General features: G+C 38.0%; 2 protein-coding genes across 6 annotated transcripts; both read right to left on the bottom strand.

The window, feature by feature from the left end:
- Positions 1-406: 406 nt before the first annotated feature.
- LOC110160064 (C2 calcium-dependent domain-containing protein 4C) lies at positions 407-8612 on the bottom strand. Of its 5 annotated transcripts, none has more exons than XM_055164441.1 (5): positions 8534-8612; positions 8408-8469; positions 8180-8211; positions 5512-7753; positions 407-4218 (listed from the first exon to the last, which is right to left on the bottom strand). In XM_055164441.1, the coding sequence occupies exons 4-5, from the start codon at positions 5635-5637 to the stop codon at positions 2911-2913; spliced, it is 1434 nt and encodes a 477-aa protein (XP_055020416.1). In that variant the 5' UTR covers positions 5638-7753; positions 8180-8211; positions 8408-8469; positions 8534-8612; the 3' UTR covers positions 407-2910. The 5 variants fall into 5 exon arrangements, with proteins under 5 accessions (XP_055020416.1, XP_055020415.1, XP_055020417.1 ...); XM_055164440.1 differs by having other exon boundaries at positions 5512-6261; positions 7714-7753; positions 8408-8540; XM_055164442.1 differs by lacking the exon at positions 8534-8612 and having other exon boundaries at positions 4712-6261; positions 7714-7753; positions 8180-8480.
- Positions 8613-8622: 10 nt separating this feature from the next.
- LOC110160127 (ubiquitin-conjugating enzyme E2 R2-like) lies at positions 8623-19860 on the bottom strand. Its single transcript, XM_020924754.2, has 5 exons — positions 19305-19860; positions 12719-12805; positions 12409-12506; positions 11664-11798; positions 8623-10824 (listed from the first exon to the last, which is right to left on the bottom strand). Exons 1-5 carry the CDS (start codon positions 19494-19496, stop codon positions 10599-10601), a joined length of 738 nt encoding a protein of 245 aa, XP_020780413.1. The 5' UTR covers positions 19497-19860; the 3' UTR covers positions 8623-10598.
- Positions 19861-19960: the final 100 nt, after the last annotated feature.

Below are 19960 nucleotides of genomic sequence, written 5' to 3'. Positions count from 1 at the left end.
TCAGAACAATAAAAAGAGACAGCATTTTTACCTATCTCTTCCTGATATGAAGGAATTCCTGAAGCTGCTTCCACTTCGAACTTCTTCAAGATGTACTCCTCCAAGAAGCTAAAGGCAGTGCTGAGGTCTTTTAACCTGCCAATTAAATACAACATGGCACACATGAAATAGGCTTCTTAAGTACAGCAGGACATGTGGAGAGGGTAGATCTAAAAACCATGAGAAGTAGTGGTTAGAGGATATATAGAACTCATTGAAAAAATAAAAAAATATTATTATTCCGTTAAAAAAAAAAAATAGAATGCACGTACCATTCATTGCTAAAAACAGTTTAAAAAAACAACACCACACACGCTCTTTAATTTTATTTAAAGTAGCTCATGCCATACAGAATAATACCAAAACAGAGTGGTTGGAGCATCACAGTGTAAAAGTATCAGTACACATCAGGCCCAAGCACAACAAAAGAATATAATTAAGAGCACATTTTTATACAGTTAATACAATTTAGAATCAAGTAATGGACTGGCAGATTTTCAACGCGGAACCTGTTAAAACAGGAAGACTTAATCTTATTTACAGAATCCTTAAAATTAAACCATCAGCTGGCCAGTGGGCCAAAGTGAATCAGTTCATCATAAACACATGGTAATACAATGATTGCTTAGGCCAGTGGCTGTCTTTTGGTAATTATTATACAGGAAATACAAGGACCACTTAACCTGCATGCTAGAAGGGTATGTCACTCATAATATATACTGTACATGTTTCATAGATTTTTATTTCAGATTAAATTACTGTTAACCTTACAACCATTATTTTGGGAATGCAAAGTAGGTCAAAATAATGAATACTAAAAACTATTGCTCTCAGCTGAAAACATACAACCTCATTAAGAAACACACAACATTTGTTGTTTTCTTTCAGCTACACAAAGCTAAAGCCTATATCAGTACATACAGATTATTTAGATATGTTTATTGATAAGGTTGTTTACTTAGAAATGTGTCCAAGAGACAAAAAACAAAGCACATACACTATATAGTATAGTTTTAGTTAAACTGGCACAGAAATGCCCGGTCAGCAGCAGTTACTCTCCATTGAAGATAGTCCACCACCTCACAATACAAATATAGAAACAATCTACAATATGCATCAACCCAACTGCAATGAAAACATTGGCAACAACAGAAGTAACAGCCATTCATAAAATTGTAAAAATATACAAATATGTATCTGCAAAGCCACTGTATTACCAATTAAGTCACAAAAACATCAACTAGTATCATCGAAGAATAGATATTTCATCTTATCCCACTTTAAACGGCAGTTGAGATCTGTTGTCTGCATATGTGGTGTCTGTCTGTCAGACAGGTGTTCCTATAAACTGCAATCATGTGTCATTTCTGCCTATTATATTATTATAAAAAAAAAACAACATTTTAATATTTTGGTGATTTCTTGATACATTGTTGGTGCAACTTTTGAGTATATTGGAATATATAAATATGTACTACAATACATACAAAGTGGGCACAAAATCATTAATGTAAAACAGTAGCAAAAAATTACATACAAATTGAATAGTTTCATGCAAAAAATATTCATCACACACACCATCTCACATGTACACAGAGTAAGGCTTTAGGGTCTCATACTTTTCAGGCATTTCATGCAAATGTACACCAAATCTGGGAGATCCAGAGCACGGATACTATCCAGGGTGGCATGAGTCCTACATCCTTCCCCAAAACTCACTTTAACTCAAAATGAGCATCCACTGTCAAACTTTTTCGTCCATTAACATGGTTGCATAAAATGATGACTACCTCCATTTATATGACTGGCATATTTATTTGGTACACTGTAGAAAATGTGACGCTCCACATAACCCCATAAAGCTGCATGTGTAACAAATACATGCTTTACTAAGGCTTCAAAATATATGGACTAATGCAATGAAACCTAATGTACAAACAAGGTTCTCCATTTGACAGAAATTTACTGTGAGTTGTTTGTTTTACTTTATACAAAAAGAGACAGATTTTAAGTAATAATTTTCACTATTATTACAACAGTTTCTCATGTATTGCCTCCTTATATATTTTTACCTAATGTGCTAAACAAAAAACAGACACTATAGTACTTGTACTCGTATTTGCCATTATTGAGTCTGTGTGAGTTGAGTTCTCTGCTTTTTTGAAGTCATAACATAAAACCCAACTGCCAAATTACAGACCCCTTACCGTTAAGATGGCAATTATACAGATAGTGAGATTATGACAATTTTAGAACTCTGGTTGCATTCACAACAAACTGAATGTGAATTTGAATGTGAATGTAAATGTGACTATTGTGACTGCCTTATTTGTCCACAGCTCTCACCTGTGTATACCATGGCAACAAATATCAAAGGGTCATTTGCACATCAGGATGTAGAGCCACTTGAAAGCTCACAAAAGCATCTTTGTCTGTAGTATTACGGTACGTTTTTACAGAATCACATCCTGTGTATTTATGAAACACAACAATAAAAAGCATGCCACCCAACACACTGCAAGCAAAAATATGGACAAAAGTTAGAGCAGAGGAGTTGAGTAACCATTCAACAGTTCAGTAACCAGGTTGGGAGATATGTCCAGAACTCCTCTCTGAGCCAAGAAGATTTAATGAGGTTTGTTATAAATAGAGGACAGTGCCAAAAATCCTATTCTTGTTATTCTTCTTTTAAGAAAACAATTACAGAGAATTAGCCAATTTTGGAAAAAGAAAAAAAAACATGCGGGCCCAATTTCTTGAATAGATTGTCTGTTTTATCAGTTCACTTTCTTCTACTAGAACATTAGTTTTGAGACCAGTGCAAACATTAAAAATATTCTTGCCATTGTGCTTTAACAGCCTGTTTCAGATTTAAAGTCCTGATAAGAGCTTTGTTAAAGGCACCTCTCGCTCTCCCAGCAGTGTGTCTCTCTTGAGGCTTGTTCCTTTATTCACTACCTTGAACTTAACAGATAAGGTCTTCACTTGAACTGAGCTTATCGAGTCAAAGAAGAAGTCCTCTTTAAACACAGGGTTACGGCTGTTCTTGATTATGTTGCTTCTTTGCTTCTGCAGTTTCCCGGGGTTAAGATAAACAGACACACAGCAGTTAATGCTCTTGATGTCAAAGTGCTTGTCATACAGATTCTCTGCAGCTAGGACACGGATCAATAAGCGGGATGTACTTGTATCATAATTTGCACTGATCCTCACCGTGCCTCCTTTATGCAGATTAATAATGTGTTCTCGCTGAAGCCCATGATCAGATGCCCCTGAACTTCCATGCAAAGAAGGGACATGGAGGCGTCGTTGGACATTAGGGCTAGGTTCTGCTGAGCTGCATTCATCTGTTGACAGTGAGCTATGACGGGCAAATGTCCGCTTGGCCTTCACAACCTTTGCTTGAGTTTCGTGGGTGAAGATCTTTAGCAGAGAGGCTGATCGGGAAAGTAGAGGTGAGCTGAAGGGAGAGGATTCTGCAGAAGAACACGTGTCACTCTCCCCACCACTGAAATATCGATAAGGATTCATGTGGGACGGGTTGCAGTCTGCTGGGTTCAGATGATTCCCTCCTTCACTGCCTTTGCCCTGTGTCCTCCTCTGAGTATTGGGGGATGTCATGGGACTTGTAACCTCGCAGTGAAACAAAGACTCTTTACGCCGTGTGTGAGGACTCTCCTTTAATGTGGCAAAGCCATAAGAGGTCTGGGTCTTGGGCACATAAGGCAATGACATGGCGGTTTGTGACTGAGGATCTGCATTTGTGTCACCAGCCACAATGTCATCAGCACTTTCTATTTGTATAATGTGGCGGTTAGCAGCTCTCAGCAGGTTTTTAGTGTCTCCTGCAATCTTAGCAACCAGTCTAGGGCTGCGGGGGCTGCTGATCTTCTTCCCACTTCCAATTGTTTGTTCTGAAGTAGAAGGCTGTACCTCCTCTTTTGGTTTATGAATCTCAGGTTCTGGGGGACAGCTGACAAGCTTTGGAGGAATGAAAAAGTCAGGGATTTTGTCTGGGGTGAGGACGTTGGTATATGTTGGAGCCACAGCATTTTTCTTATCTCCATTCTCTCCCTGACGCAGCACATTGGTCTCCACAGACCCACGCAGTTTATCCAGAACCCACATGGCCCCACCACACAGTGGGAGATGTGGGATGTCAGAGTCACTCAGGTGTTTCTGAAATTAATTAGACAAAAAGAGATGGTGTGGAAATAATTAAAGTCAATCCACAGAGTGTACAGCTTTACCATATATGAATTTACAAACTTTCTGAGGACCTCACAATGTAACAATCTAACATTGCAGGATGTAATTAAAATTAACACGGAATAGCCTACTACTACACTGAGAGCTCGACGTTTAATAGCAACTCTCTTTTGTTAAAATATTTAGTAAAATCTATCAAAATGATTAAAAAAAAATAAAAATTGACACATTTCTAAAATAAAGTTACAAACAAAACCCAATTGCGTCATATTTTCTTTAAGTTAATACATCAATTTGCCCTGCTAAACTTGTACTGACCAATCAACAGGTTAAGGCAGCCCAGTTATTACGCACAACAGTGTTAGACATAAATACTAGGGTACTTACTAGGAAACTTACATAAAGGATAAAGGCTAATATGCTGCATAAACTATAGAAATGTCTTAGCCTAAGTACTTCTTACCAGTCAAAAGTCCCTTTTCCAGCTGCAACGTGAGTAACAGGTGTTTCCTCGTTGGATGAACCGTGCGCTCTATGGCGCAGCTCCGCGCCCTCTCTCCAGTCTGCGACTCAGAGCTGTCTGTGTTTTATATGCGACGACGACCGCAGCTGACCAATCAAACCCGGGCTCTTGGTTTCTTTGAGCTGCACAGCAGCAGGTGAGGGCACACGCGCATAGGCAGTGCAGGTTACTAACCGCATACATGAGCTACTGTCTGGATTCCTCCCACCTGTAGCTCTACGTGCTCAATTATCTAATTATTATTGAGCTATTCGTTTTAATTAGCATGCTATTAGAGTTTATTAATTACTACTGACTAAAAATCCTATCAATAATCTATCAGTCACACAAATGCTGCGGTTCGTTGGTTTATTTCACATCTTTTTAATAAGTCTCTTGTCTGTGTGTTTTGGGGTACAAAGTGGTGTGTTTCCCTGGATACTTCACAATGGTAACAATACATGTATCTGTCTAAAAGAGGAAGGGCCACGATGACTTCGAAAATCTGATTCTGTTGGACTTTTTTTTTTTTTTTTTCTGAATCAAATGAGTAGAGAGCAGGGCCACGTTGTTAAGATGCCCGCTACACGAGAGACATAACTCCCCTGGACAATACAACATTTTCTTAAAATACGTTACACAAGCTATAGTTTCATACATTTAAGACAATTAGTTGCTTAATCCCAGTCATAAAAACTCTTACATTAGTACGGATAGAAACAACTTTCTGTGAAAATGTGAAAGCTAGCACGTTCATTTACCTGTTTTTGGCTGTTGATTGAAGTGAAATGCAGTCCAGGTGCCAGAAAGGTTAATCTTGCGCAATAAAATAACAAATTCAAACAAAAAGGCTGTGCATTTTGCACAGTTAATGCAGTTTTTTTCATCCAGTTTGTGCCCGCGACTGTCCCTTCTGTCTCCCTTTCCCGCCAAAACTGTCGACTTTTAATGCAGGTGACTGATCACCTCATTTTGCAGAAGTGGGTGTCCAGTCATTCACTGTCACCCTTAAAGAAAACAAAATGTGGGTCAATGCTAGTTGTTTACTGTGTAATGCGACATATGTTTAGAGTGAGCACAATGAACTATACAGCATAATTATTAAAATTGTGTACAGCCAGAGTGTAGTTCCATATTAATTTAATTTCACATTTTCACAATATTTGATGGACCTAGTGTGAAATAACTACTAGGCGACCACATTTGCATAAACATTCTAAGTCTTATTTGTCTTATGGTGTTTTTCCAGTTTGTCTGCAGAGATGGGTTCAAGTGTACACAGGAATCTGGATGTTTTGTGAAGAGTTAAATCAACTCAATTGCTACATTCTACACCACAAGATGACATATGACAGTGAACCAGGAAACAGTAAGGATAATCCTTCATGGATGAAGCTGTAGCAGGACATCCTCAGTGTGGGGCCATGTAAACCAAACTGTTAGATAATCAGAAGTAATCACATATCTTGGGCGCTGAAGTCCAGCCAAAGGTCACTGCCTGATGTAATCACCTTGAGAAAAAAGAAACCTATTTACCATATAGATTGCAAGACCACAATTGAACTCTCACCCTCTGCTGTAAGCTATATCTCACTCACTTACTAAATGTAGGTTATTATTTATTTGAATCCAATCATGCCATCTCATATTTTATAGTTGTTAATGAGATATAGCAAATAACTGAAAGATCACACAACATGTCCAGTTCAATTACAGCAGCAATCTGCAAAGGAAAGACAGGGTGCTTCCTCATTAAGAGGCTTTATTTTATTTGCCAGTAGTGGTTAGTACATATGTAGGCTATGAAACAGATGCATTCAGAATACACGTTTTGAGTAAATGTATTCCAGTAAATTGTTAAATCTGAATAGTTACTTTCTTAAAATGAAAGGAATACACCATGGTTCATGACCATGCAACATAACCTTCAAACTAATAAAAGTTAAAAGTAAAGTATTCCAAGTATTCAGGACCATGTAACAGATTACATTACAAAATACATTTTATTGCTGATATTCAGTATTCTGTCAGTATATTCTTGCAATCAGTGTATTCCAGTCGGTGCCAGATATAAGAGCAGGGCAGAAATAAACAATGTAGCCTTTGGATGTTAAAATAACTGCAGCACTTCTGCATGACTAAAAGGGATGCCATGTAGCCTACTGTGTAGAAGCAAGACTGCTAGGCCAAACACGCAGAAAGGCCCAGCAGGATGTCTAGTGCACTGCATTTTCAGGTTAGTGCAGTCATTTCTATAGCTTTGCATGTGTGCGACTACTCATAACACTCAATCATTACTGTCAAAGAGGAAAGAAACACACTTGACGTCATAAAGTGATTTTTACCCCACTTATATTGTTGTCATCCATTTTATTCCGTCCACCACGATCCTACCTTCAACTTCTGTTGCCTTGGAGACTTGGCATATTCTGACATATGGACCAATCCCCCTACTTTCTTCAACTCTACAGTCAGTATCACACTGTTATCCACCCTTTTTATTTAAGCAGACATTTGGTGCGGCTCAGATATGTACATATATATCCAGAGCTTAATTGAATGCCCCATTTGGGGCAATCTTTCTCTTACTGTTTGAGGGTAAAAGATCCAAGATAGATTTTAAAGGATCAGAGAGAATTTAATGAAATTGGAAGAATCTGTTTAACATGATCCCCCAACTCATGACACCTGTCCAGCAGTGTTCCAGTGAATCTGATTCACAGATTAAGCCCTGTATTATAAATATGTTTATTTCTAGAAGAGAGGATTGCTTGTTGCTGCCAAATTTGATTTATGTGACTTGGTTGTTTGAGTAGTTGCACTAACTTTAGTGCGTGTACATTTGATCATCGATAAATATATATGATCTTATATACCAAAAGACCTATCAAAGAGTAACTACAAACTATAATGAAATATGCAAGTATTCCATTATAGCAACAGTAAACTTTTGTCACTTTTACCGTGTCTTTGTCCACAGAAGATTAATTGCAGATTTGTGACCTGAAAAATACCAAAACATTTTATTTCACAAATGTGTGTTTTTTATTTATACTCTTCCTCTGTCTAGCACCTTGTTAGACACTAACTTTAGTTGTTTAAAGCTACATGTCACTGCCCTCTAGAGGCATAAAGATCAAAATGAATTGACTCAGTTTTGAGTCTAAAAATTTTATCAATAAAACTATACAACAAACATGCAGGAAAGGGCAGGCACAAGGCCAAGTATCCAGTCCCACAATCAGCAGATGGCAGATGTTATTTGATTTTGCAGTGGAAAAGGGACACAGTTCAACTTCTACAGGTAAGTTACATGCAACATTAACCTGATATGCATATGAATTACTATTACGATAACAAAAAAGCTAAAAGGTAAGTAAATAAAATTGTAATTATGAACAGCCACAACAAGATGTATACATGACTCACCAACAAACACCAGCTGACACATTTCCTGGAAGCTGTAAAAGAAAAATTCCACATACGACGGATCAGAAATCATCTTTGAAAAAGCCACCCTTTTTGTTTTTATTTACAAAACAGAGCATCAGAAAATCCTTTAAGGTCTCCACCACCCTTTTTAGGATGACTACAGTGTACATCTCTCATCATGCGTAACTAAAAATATACAATTGCAGAGGATTGACAAAGTCTTACCTCTCAATAGCCAGCACAAAGATGCAGTGAACCATACTTTGTTTGCACATTCCTACAAGAGACTTTAAGATAGTCAATTAGAACTGCTGCTTAGTCAGGTGAATACATTATATAAGCATTAAATACCTTTGATTGTATATGTCATCTTGACTTTGTCTTCTGTACATGCATCATGTTTTGCACACATTTGTGTGGACTCTTATCACACATCAACATCTAATAAAGATCTTTATTTCAGATTTTAAATAGATTTATAAACCATAAGAAAAAAAGGAAATATAAACAGGAAAAACATCAAGTGATCATCCAAGTATCCACATGAGCATATCAAGGTAGAGATTGTAAACAGTTCTTTTGTGGCCATAAGGTGTGACTTTTGGAAAGATGGTCTGTTGGTTGTTTTGCTGTATTCCTGAGCTGTTTCCATGAACTATTAGGAGCTTCTACCAATCAAAGCTCCAATGTATGACCATAACTGGGGTATTGTGAAAAAAGGAGTTCATCAAGAGGCATTTTCCATTCATAAAAGAGAACATTAGTCATTCATCATTTAGTCAAGAACACATCTGTGGTTGATGAACAATACATTTGCAGTACATATTGCAGCTCACACCACATTTTGTAAATAGAAGATCACATTGAGGCATAAAAATCAGATAACCCTTAGCCCATTCACAATTCATGTGTTAGAGAAATTTGAGTAGACATTAACCTAACATTTATGGTCATTTTCAAAACCACAAACACCACAAAAAGAATGCTGGTGAAAAACTGTTTTCTCCTTTTCATGCTCAAGACCCCATTAACATGCCAAACCCATTTCCTGTGCTTCTTAATAAGAGCCAATAAGCACTTTAAATGAACAATAATCACTCACTGGACACATTACACAGCAATGAGAATAGCTGTATGTGGCTGAATTATGCTTACCCATTGCTGTAAGAGCGCACTTAATTTATCCTAAAATGTATTTTTGACTAATGAACCCGGACTGTCTATATAATTATCTGCCATTGCTATGAAAATAGCCATGTTAATATGGCTGCAGTTTTTATTATCTCCCTGCACTTATTCCCACTAGGGGGCATGCTTAATTCAGCGTATTGCCTTAAATAGAGACAGAGCTATGCTGAAAAAACACAAACACAAGTCCAACATCTGAAGAGTGAAACCCTCTAAACACACATGGTCCGGGGGAGTTGCTCAACAAACCTGTTAGTGGATTGCTTGAGCTAATTCTTTACTCTAGTTTACAGCCATGTCCACAGCTGCATATGAGACACTAACAGATTCCGTAGGATTTAAATACAGTACAGATTTGTGTTATCATGCATTTTGTGTTATCGAGATACTGAATACTGTTTCTCAGTTCAGATGATTGATATTAACTTTCACACACTGAACAGATCAGACAGACAGGTGTTGCTATAAATAAATGCAACTTGTTCCACTGGGAGGGCGCCGCTTATTCAAAATTCCATCTGAGACCCCATGAGCCTGAAAATCTGCTCCTGGCAGGTAAGTTGTTCTCTTTTAGTAATAGCTTGTTTCATCCTGCTGTCTCTTTGTGACTTAGAGCTGCAGAAAGGCACAAGGAAATTAATGGCTGTCTGAAAAGAAGAGCATCCCCATTTGCACCTCCACAGCCTAGGTTCCAAAATTTCAGAGGCAAAGCGGCTTGTCAGGCAGAGGTCACGTAAACAGGGTTTAAATGGGGAAGTGACCAAACCTGTCAAAGTTAAGTATTACTAAATAAAACTGAACAAGTCAGCTTCAAGCTGCTATGTAAATTAATGCCATTTTTTAAATTGTAACCTGCTCCAACTTGAAATGTAACATTCTGCACTGCTGTAGAGTAAAAAAAACCCTCAAAGCTTTCTAATAACCCAGTTCTGATCTTCAATAAACAGGGTAGACAAGCACCAAAGGAAGTTAAATGCGATCATATCTGTACTGTCAGGAGACATATTTTTTTTTTAAAAACTATAAAAACAGCAAAAACGTGTCTTTCTTTTTCATTCAGCATATTTTAGAGTGCATGTTGTCACTGCACTGACATAGAGGACCGGGCACCAGTGTTCGAGTGTGAATGATAATGACAAAGCGCCGGAATCAAAGTTCAGTTCATGGGAGATGGAGGTGAAAGGAAGGGGGGATGGCCTGAGGGGGGAGCTGGGATAGTGCTGGGAGGTCAGGAGTCCTCGTTGCCAGAGTCATCATCATAGCAACAGTCTTCGTTATCCTCATCCTCCTCCTCATCGTCCTCTAAGTCCTCGTCATCACAATAGTCGTCGTATAACAGATTGTAGCCATCGTCTGTGGGTTGAACCTGAGTACGGACACAGTATTCGTCCAATGTTACGGGAACCTTCACTCCGTCTCGCTCGGCGTCAGCTTTAGTGGACAATACTTGCTTGCTGTAACAATAAATGTCATCACATTTAATGACACATGACAAAAGGAAATACATTTTCCAATTAAAAAAAACTAAACATTTTAGCAAAGCATGCTCCCTTTATGTGGCTCTAAATTAAAAGCGCCCTATTGATACTTTGCAGTGACATCACGCTGGAGGTGTTCTACATGTGTGTGTATTGGTGAAATGTTCATAAATTTTCAATGCACACATAAGCAAACCCTGTGAAATACACACATTTTCAGGGGTTCGTGTTCAATATTAGTGCTCATAGCTCCGTTTAAATGTCTGATTTTCAACAAAAATAATAAGTGACTAACTGAAGAACAGTTGGCTAATGCTTCTCGCTAGCATGTGACTGTATTGTTATTTGAGAGGGACTTGTTTAACAGCACAAATCAGTTCTCCTGTTGTAGTTCCAACTAAGCTGTGTTAAAATAAAGCTCACATCAAAGTCCAACAAAGCCTCAAACAGAGCTCACAGTTAGCATCATACGCCCAGGGAATGATGACATCAGTTGTAAAGTATCAATATTTTTCTGGTAGAGCGTCCATCACCTGGGAATATTTCACAGTATGGTATTAAATATATCCATCTTGCATTATTGAATTTCAGGCATTTGTACTGCTGAAAAAAATATCTAAGATCTAACATCTAAGTACTTGTTTTCATGCAGATGGATACATTTTATGCCATGCTATGGAACATTCTAGGCAAAGCAACACCTGCATGGAGATGAGGCAGACCCTCCAACAGAAAACTTAAAATCTTAAAACTTGAAAGCTCTGGTTTTGTACTTTCTAGACAATTCATGATATCTAGAATGCTTTTATGTTTACCTGATGATATCTATGTATTCCCTGTCCTTTCCTTTGCTCTCCCTCCATTTGCGGTACATGACTGAGGCGTCAACGTTGGCTGGTGAAAACGTATTGGGCTCATTGAGCAGAGAGATCACGCTGAGTAAGATAGTCCTGAAAAGACACAGACACTCAATGAACACAGGAGGCAGATTAAAATCGAGTAAAGGTGAGAACCAGGAAGTAGAGGGATAAGAGCAGAGAGGTGGAGGTAAGATGAGATGAGGGGCTGAGACTTGAGCACAAAGCAACGAGATGGCCTGAAACAAGGACAGATGGAGACAGAGGGGGGAGGACGGAGGAGGTCTCACAAGCAGCATGTTTGCTCAGACCAGATCCATTTGTCTGCTGTCATCTGAACTCATCTTTCTGCTCAGAAGGCTACAACCCTGTAATAGTATAGTGTTGTGTGGCTTGTCATTGTCTTTGTTCAGGAGGGCATGGTTGACCAATGACCAATGGTTGACAAATAGTATAGTTACAAATATCTTCGTACAGGCAGATTAAGAACTGGCAATGTGAAATTCTGCTATAGAACTATTAGGTTATGTTTACATAACAGGCTTCTGTAGTAAAGATGGTACTTCAGTCTCCAAGAGTGATGGGGGAACAAATTTTAGAATTACTTCTTTGAAAAGAAAAACAAAAGCTGCAGAGATAATCTTTCTATTTCAGTAATAGAGAAAGGATAAAGAACATGCACTTGTCTTGTACAAACATGTACCTGACATTTTGTGTTGGGTTCCACCTTTCTGAGGGCAGCTCGCCACTTTGTGGGTCATCTACAGGCGGATGCAGAATAGAAATGCAAACATCTCCATTCTAAAAGGGTAAAACAAGAGAACATTAAACATAACCCTAGAACCTCCTTATGACTGACACTTTATGTTGCATGAAAAACTACATGTCACCGTATGCTTTTCCTAAAAGGAGATGTACCTTGCACATAAGACAGTTACAGTTTTATCAGTGACTAAAAAGAGATTAATTTCTAGAGTCAGTGTTTAATTGCAGAAACTCTACATGTCTGTTACCTCATAAATGTTGGGATGCCACATTTTGGTGAGGAAGCGGAAGGACGGAGGAGAGTATGGGTAATCAACAGGAAACTTGAGTCGTGCCTGAAAAAAAGGTAAACAGATGAAAACATTCTGAAATACATAATTAAAATGCATTATAAACATTTAACTACGTTACAAATAGAAAGTGTTGGAAAGTAGAACATTTTGTACAAAAAAAAACAAAAAAAATTTTGTTTTTCACAATTTTATGTGTGCATAGGTTCACAAAAAAAATAATAAAATAAAAATCTAATAATTGAAGTTGTATCCTGTATCTCAATTTTAATAAACATGTAATTAATTTGCATAGACCTAATTAGAAATATGTTATTAAACTGTGATATAACGAATAAAAGAAATATTATTATTATTAATAATAGATAAAAAATTCAACTTAATGAGAAAAAAAAATCCAAATAAGGGTATAAAACAATATTTCACAATTGTTGTGGGTAATTTTACAGTCATTTCACATTTGTCAGATACTAAACTTCATAAACCTCATAAACTTATACATTCCTGTAGGGTTGATCATCATCATCAGAATATATCAAATATGAGATACTTCAAAAATACAGATATTCATTTGAGTCAATATTGCCACCTCCTTTCATCAGAACGTAACATCTCTAAAAATAGCAGTTAATAGTAGGAGCATGGACAGGCACATGACAGGGTAAAGTAATACGTTATAGAGGGAGGGGGAGGCAGAGCATGAGGGGCCGCTGGGTACGATATATGCTGGGGGTGTTCTCTACAGCTGTCACCCCAGCCCAAGACAATCCACTCCTTTGCAACCGCGTGCTAGCATTATATGGTCCCATGTTTACAGCACATCCCTTTATTAGCAACAATGTGGCCTGTGTGTATGATCCCTCCCCTTGACCATAAGGTGCTCTATGGCAAAGTTGGGAAGGGGTGCACTAAATACACTGATTACACACACATACGTCAGTCACAGCATGAAGCCTAGTGCTGCTGATCCCTCCCACGCATGCATGCACACATGCATGCACACGAGGAACACTGATGCTGATTTGGCATGCTCAGCTGCTGCTCACTACAGCCGCCCATGGGTAGGAGACACGGTGAGAGTGTGTTGGTAGTAATAGTATAGGAGGAACAACGAGCACTTTAAGAATAAAATCAAATTGTATTGCCATACCCAATAGCAGTCGGCTCCAGTCAAATGAATCTCACGATGGTAGAGGTTATGGGGCAAATTTGGAAACAAAAACCATATTAAGAATGAAAATTTATTTACGTCCAAAAAAGCTAAATAAAAGCAGCAGCATCATGTAGAGCTGGCTAATATGAAAATTTTAAGACCAAATGACAAGGCTCACTGCAGCAGTTACAGAAAAAGAAGCGACATTTCCAATGTAAAGTCAACTGGAAACAGAGTGGAAGGAGCCAGAAGCACCCCCATACTCACTTACTGTTTGGAACATGGCAGCTAGTGGATTAGTCATGTCCAGTTATATACAGTCTATAGGGAAATCACAGTCCACAATGTTTGGATTGGCACCATTGCATCATAAGGAAATGCTGATGCTAGGGATGCAGAAGATTATTCTGTTATTTAATAAACATACATTTTTGCATTACCGAGGGAAAAATGACTGTTGTACCACATAAAATGTGCTTTTTATTTAGAAAGTTTGATTTCATGAATGATCTAGAGCAATGTTAATCTATCAGACCAAGTGAATTGAAGTAAATTAATAACTTTACTGTTTATTTTAATTTGTGTTTAATGATTTCAGTAATTGTAAAATTGTGGTGCTTCATCTCACAAAAATCTCAACTTCACAATTTGATACTGTGACAACTCTTACTGCAGCTCAATGGTCATTAAAGAGCAGTTTTAGACATAAAAATAGTAAAATAGTATTGTGTGTGGTATATTTTTAAGCACACTAAACTCACAAACTAATTTGAGGTTTGTCACTTTTGTTGCTTTGTTGTGCTTATCACATACATTTGGCACACTTATTAAACCAGATACCTGTAGGTGACTTAAAGGGACAGTTTGGAATTTTTGACATTGGCTCACTAGGAAATGAGGTCCTGAGTGTTGGAGACATGTGGAGACACTTTTAAAAATATTCCATCCAGTCCTTGTATTTGCAGAGGTCGCCCGTGCTAGGCTAGCACATGTTCATGGCCACAGTTAGCTTGTCACTGAAAAACAGTCTTACCCACTCCACAAAGCACCCGAAGCAAATCTATTATAACACCAGACTGTTGATGTAAATGTCTGTATCAATGGAATAATGTTTGAAATAAAACTAACCTTGCATCGCATGAATCATCGCATGTTGAGGAACTATTTTCTCATAGCAGTCCGCCGCTGCCAAGCTTTCTATCAGGAAGTACAACTTGCTGCTGCTGCTCACACATAAATCCTTCAAATACAAGGTTGGTTTTACTACTAAAATTATTTTATCGACACAGACATTTACATTGACAGTCTGGTGTTATAATACATTTGCTTCGGATGTTTTGTGGAGTGGTTAAGACCAACGACCTCTGCAAATACAAGGACTGGTTGGAATATTTTAAAAAGTGTCTCCAAATGTCTCCATCACTTTGGCTAACTAGGAAATGAGGCCCTATGTCCAAAATTCTGAACTGTCCCTTTAGTGAATAGTATGGTTTTAAAATCAGATCACTAGATTAGCACAGACTCTTGTGAAAATGCCCTGGTTGACAAGGCCAGAAAAAGGAGGTTGGGCTTCTGAAAGAAACTCAGTCAACACATGATGGGTTGGCAATGATGCAACAGTAACCGACAGATCAACTAACCCTAGCCATGTACAAATCAGAAAGGAGTCCTTCCTGAAGCCCAATGTGAACTATATTGATTTTTATCCTAATCACAATTTCAAGAGCTATTTTCCAAAAATAAAGTCAGGCTTAAAAGAAGCACACATCTATCAGATGTTCTTCAGTAACATTACGCATGCCCAGTGACTGCACTCATGGCCTGTGAGGTCTGGTTTCAGTTATGACATTTTATTGATCACAACAAGCAGCAAGCGCAAGAGATGGCAGCATAGTAGTAGTATTCTGTGATGGATTTAAACCTTGTATACTTTCTAATTCTGAAAAAACAAAACAAAGGCCAGGGTATATCGGGAACAGTAGAATAATCAGGCAATGTTTCTTAAATACAAAATATAAAATAACTGGTCATGCACTAGACTATGGCCAATCAGAACAAAAACTATTCTGTGAATATCTCAAATTTTACACAAAGTTAAAGATCAGGGCATCAGACATTAACTGGTATCAGTTCAAACAAGCTTGCTGCCTATTACTGCTGTTTCCTTAGAGCTGCATGTTCCAACATGCCAACACTGAAATTTATAACACATTAATGATTTGTGTATCAAGAGAGGTTATTTTCAGGTATTTCACTTGAATATGATGTGAAGCACTTTTCTGTCTACAATAAAAACAATGATGTGAACAAAGTCACATTTGGGTTTATGGGGAAGCTTTACAAAAATCCAGAAACGCCATTTGGAAGTGAAAATTAAAACCGATAGGTGATATGCTCTGCCAAGATAGTTTATCCCAAATTATATTTAAAATGACTCTAAACTCAAAACAGTGCACTAACACACACATCTATATAATATATTTAGTCTGTATATTACTATCTATCTATATAGTAACATTTTTAGACATCCACAGCCCTGTTTCACTACAATTCTAAAAAAGATGAGTGTAGTCACACTTTGTGAAGTGCCCTCTTTGCTCTCAAGTGTAAATAAAGCTTCACATCCTTTAGTCTACGTTTCTTCTGCTTGTCTACAGTTATCCTCAGAAGAGTCACGTGATGTTACCATGATGTTTCTATATAAAACCCAACAATGGTCAGATAGAAAAAAAATCTAAGTATTTGATTTTAGAACAATCTGGTCATAAAGACGATCCCTGAGGGCAAACATCCACTTCCATCAACTTACACCTGACCTTAGCTGCATATTTCACACTAAAATCAGTGATCTAGTTTCTACAAAAACAGTGCTTTAGTTTCACTTATCTACCCACTGTTTTTCTGCTACTGGCCCTTTGATTGGTTTACTCTGTACTTTCAAGTACTGCCTGTAGATGACAGCTTTACAAACAGCACCAGACTACTTTTTATGTAGTGAACATTAAGAACGTTGTATGGCTAGTCAAGCTATGTAAAGAGAACACTTTGAACAAAAAAATGCTGATTTAAAGTTGTGATCAGGACCAGAAAACAACTTGATCAGTTTCATAGCCAAAATGAACTAAGGCTTCTAAACCTCTCACACACCTCCTCTTTATCTCCGTGATCTCAGTGTGGACATGTTCCCTCTTTTCCCTGTCCAGCTCTAGTTTCCTTGTGACACAGCCAGAGGGGGGAAACATGACTCCTGCAGAGGCCCAGAACAGGCACGACCCAGCCAAGCCCTGTGAAACTGGGTTGGGTCTGGTGCTATGTAACCCTCCTCTCACACATGCACTCAAGTACAAGGCCAATGTCAGCTATTCAAGTGCACGCTTCGTCATAACCTAATAATCGCCTATAGAGGGAGCAGAGCACTATACTAACTGCCCAACAACGTACTAGATGAATGTTAACAATTTGCACAGAGATGGTACAGAAAGACTGATTCCTGGTTGAATAAAGTAACAATTTAACAATTAGGCCAGAGGTGTTAATGGTTAAGACAGGAGAGTAGAAATTACTAACAGTCACCAATCTTAACTGGTGACAAGTTGGTTAGTAGACACAGGTGTATAATAGTAAACAGAAAGTTTAATTAAATCATTACATTTAACAGTTTTAACAGTTAACCATTGTAATAAAAGCAAAAGACAGTTGTCTCTTTTCGAACAGTGTGTTATTAAGATAAATATTGAGCACTGCTGTTTGAGAACAGTAGTACTATTTGTGTGCCAGATATAACTAAACGGCACATGTTGTTGTTCTTTGTACTGATTCACCACAAGCAGAGGAGATAAAGGCCTGCTGATTTCGAGGAGTGTGACCTAGTTCTGATGGTGTTCGTGCCCCAACATGCCTGGTTCTAAACTTTTAACAGGAGACATTTAGGCAGTTAAGCATAATACTAGCATATTAGCAAGAACCAACTTTGATGAGCTGGAAAAACAAGTCCTGACAATACAAGTAAGAGTGTGAAACTGTATAAAATGTAAAATGTGATGACAGCAATAAAATGCTATGTTTTATTATAGAGCCTGATCTTATATTAATTTTGCCATCACCTTTGGGAGTGCTGACATTAAAAAGTAAAACACATGAAAAGTGTCAAATCAGAGCTAGTATTGTGGCACAAAGAAGTGTCTCCTCTCTCACACAGGCCTTGTTAAAATGACTTAGTCTTTACTCATTGGCGTAGTTTGAAGTGAGCACCACAGCCTGAAAGCCTGACTCAGCCAAGTGTCATGTGACGTCACGGCCTGTACAGGCAGCTGCCCTGTGTCGTAGCAGTTTGTTTGCCTCACTGGGGAAGATAGGGCGTTACTTTGAATAATAATGAAAACTGGTTGGATAGAAACCTAGCATAGAACAATGAGCTACAGCCCAGCGATAGATTTCACAGGCAGGCAGAGCATTCCTGTCCACACAAAGGAATTCTGTACACAGCAGCAGCCTCACAGAAGCAACATTTTCAAAGCTGAGGAAAGTGGTTGTGTCCATTCTAAAGGATGGCCTTGTAGAAAAAAAAAAAAAAAGTATGCCAATGAGTCACAAAAATGCCCTTTATCATTAATTTCACTATGCTGAAAGAAGAACAGCTTATACAAATAAACAATAATACATAAATTTTAAATAATTTAAAACAAAAGTTGTAACAAAATCATGATATGTTTGGGGAAATCAATTACACTACTGCATCTCACCTTCTGCAATAGCCTATGCGTTTTGCAACATCTGAGAAATGTGGCAAGAGCACTAGTTCCACAGTACAATGAAGAGCTTATGCTCTGGCCATAAAGTAATACACAAAATTACTCATAGATAAAGCCTATAACCTATACAAAAAACTACAACAACAGTAAAATCATCATACAATATTGGCTAATGTAATATTAACGTCTGGTGTCACTGTAACACCTTAACTTTAATATTACATGTGTTACAGAGACCGAAGTCTTGAGTACAAGCAGAAGAGACTTTTTATAGCTTTTGAGTCAAACCACTGAGCTACAACAAGTTTAATATTTTAATTACAGTAAAAAAAAAAAAAAAAAAAATGACTTAAGAAGAAGCCGTACGTCATATAATGTAGTTAAAACTACAAGCATAGTTTAAATCAAATTACTATGTAAAACGATTGATTTTAAGGAACTACCACATTTTCAGTCATTAAAAAAATAATAATTAAAAGTTATTTTCATTAGATACATATTATGAAGCAGATTTATCCTACCACATTTCTACGGGATGTTAAAATTAGGGGTGTGTGAAAACATTTAGCTGGGGGAAATGAACCCCACTTTTCTCGCTTAAGAACAATAGAAAGGCTGCTAGCTAACATTAGCTACTCACCTTAAAATAACCACCCTCATAGTGGGTATTAGGGGGTCCAAAAATTGCCACTTCCCAGTTGTACATGTCCGATTCGTCCACCAAAGTTACTTTAAAGCCTTCTACTGGCTCGTCTTGGAGACTTTTCATCTCCAGCATAAGTGCTTTTTGGGAACTGGCTACATGATGATGTTGATGTCCATGTTGAGCCATAGTCCCAAACGGTCTGAATAAAAATATCACCAACCCACCACGGCTGTAACAATCAAGAGGGAAATGTTAGCCTCGTACAAACAACACCTGAAGAGCCGTGGTCACGCTGCTATCCGTCTGATCGAGCCAAACAGGATCTGAACCGCGACTGGTCTTTATTTGGTCAGAGCTGAAGCGTCTTCCTCTGTCTGTTGTTGTGAACAATTCCGGAGAGCTCCTCCAGTTATTGACGGCCTGGCCCTCTGCACTGTCAACTCACCGCCGTGTGTTTCGGAGTCACTTCCGCTCAGTGTTTTATAGTCAAATCATGTTATTCTCTTATCGATACCCGCTTTACACTCTTACGAATTTTAATGCCTTGTTTTATCAGGTGATGCGGGAACTATCTGTACTCCATTAACTCGGGGGGGGGGGGGAATGCATTTGCGTTTTATTTTGAAGAGCAGGAAATACCTCAAAATTAA

The sequence above is a fragment of the Boleophthalmus pectinirostris genome, unplaced genomic scaffold (genome assembly GCF_026225935.1).
Source record: "Boleophthalmus pectinirostris isolate CB_2022bp ecotype Guang Dong unplaced genomic scaffold, ASM2622593v1 HiC_scaffold_7, whole genome shotgun sequence".
Classification (NCBI taxonomy): domain Eukaryota; kingdom Metazoa; phylum Chordata; class Actinopteri; order Gobiiformes; family Gobiidae; genus Boleophthalmus; species Boleophthalmus pectinirostris.
The sequence above is the reverse complement of the archived record's forward strand: the minus strand, read 5'-3'. Positions and strand labels throughout refer to the sequence as shown.

Excerpts from the sequence above, each read along its gene's own strand:
- LOC110160064 (XM_055164441.1), bottom strand. The coding sequence starts at position 5,637 with ATGAAAAAAACTGCATTAACTGTGCAAAATGCACAGCCTTTTTGTTTG. Across the intron at positions 4,219-5,511 it reads CAATCAACAGCCAAAAACAG|AAACACCTGAGTGACTCTGA; the intron begins GTAAATGAACGT and ends AATTAATTTCAG.
- LOC110160127 (XM_020924754.2), bottom strand. The coding sequence starts at position 19,496 with ATGGCTCAACATGGACATCAACATCATCATGTAGCCAGTTCCCAAAAA. Across the intron at positions 11,799-12,408 it reads AACCCAACACAAAATGTCAG|GACTATCTTACTCAGCGTGA; the intron begins GTACATGTTTGT and ends GTGTCTTTTCAG. Across the intron at positions 10,825-11,663 it reads GAATACATAGATATCATCAG|CAAGCAAGTATTGTCCACTA; the intron begins GTAAACATAAAA and ends TTATTGTTACAG.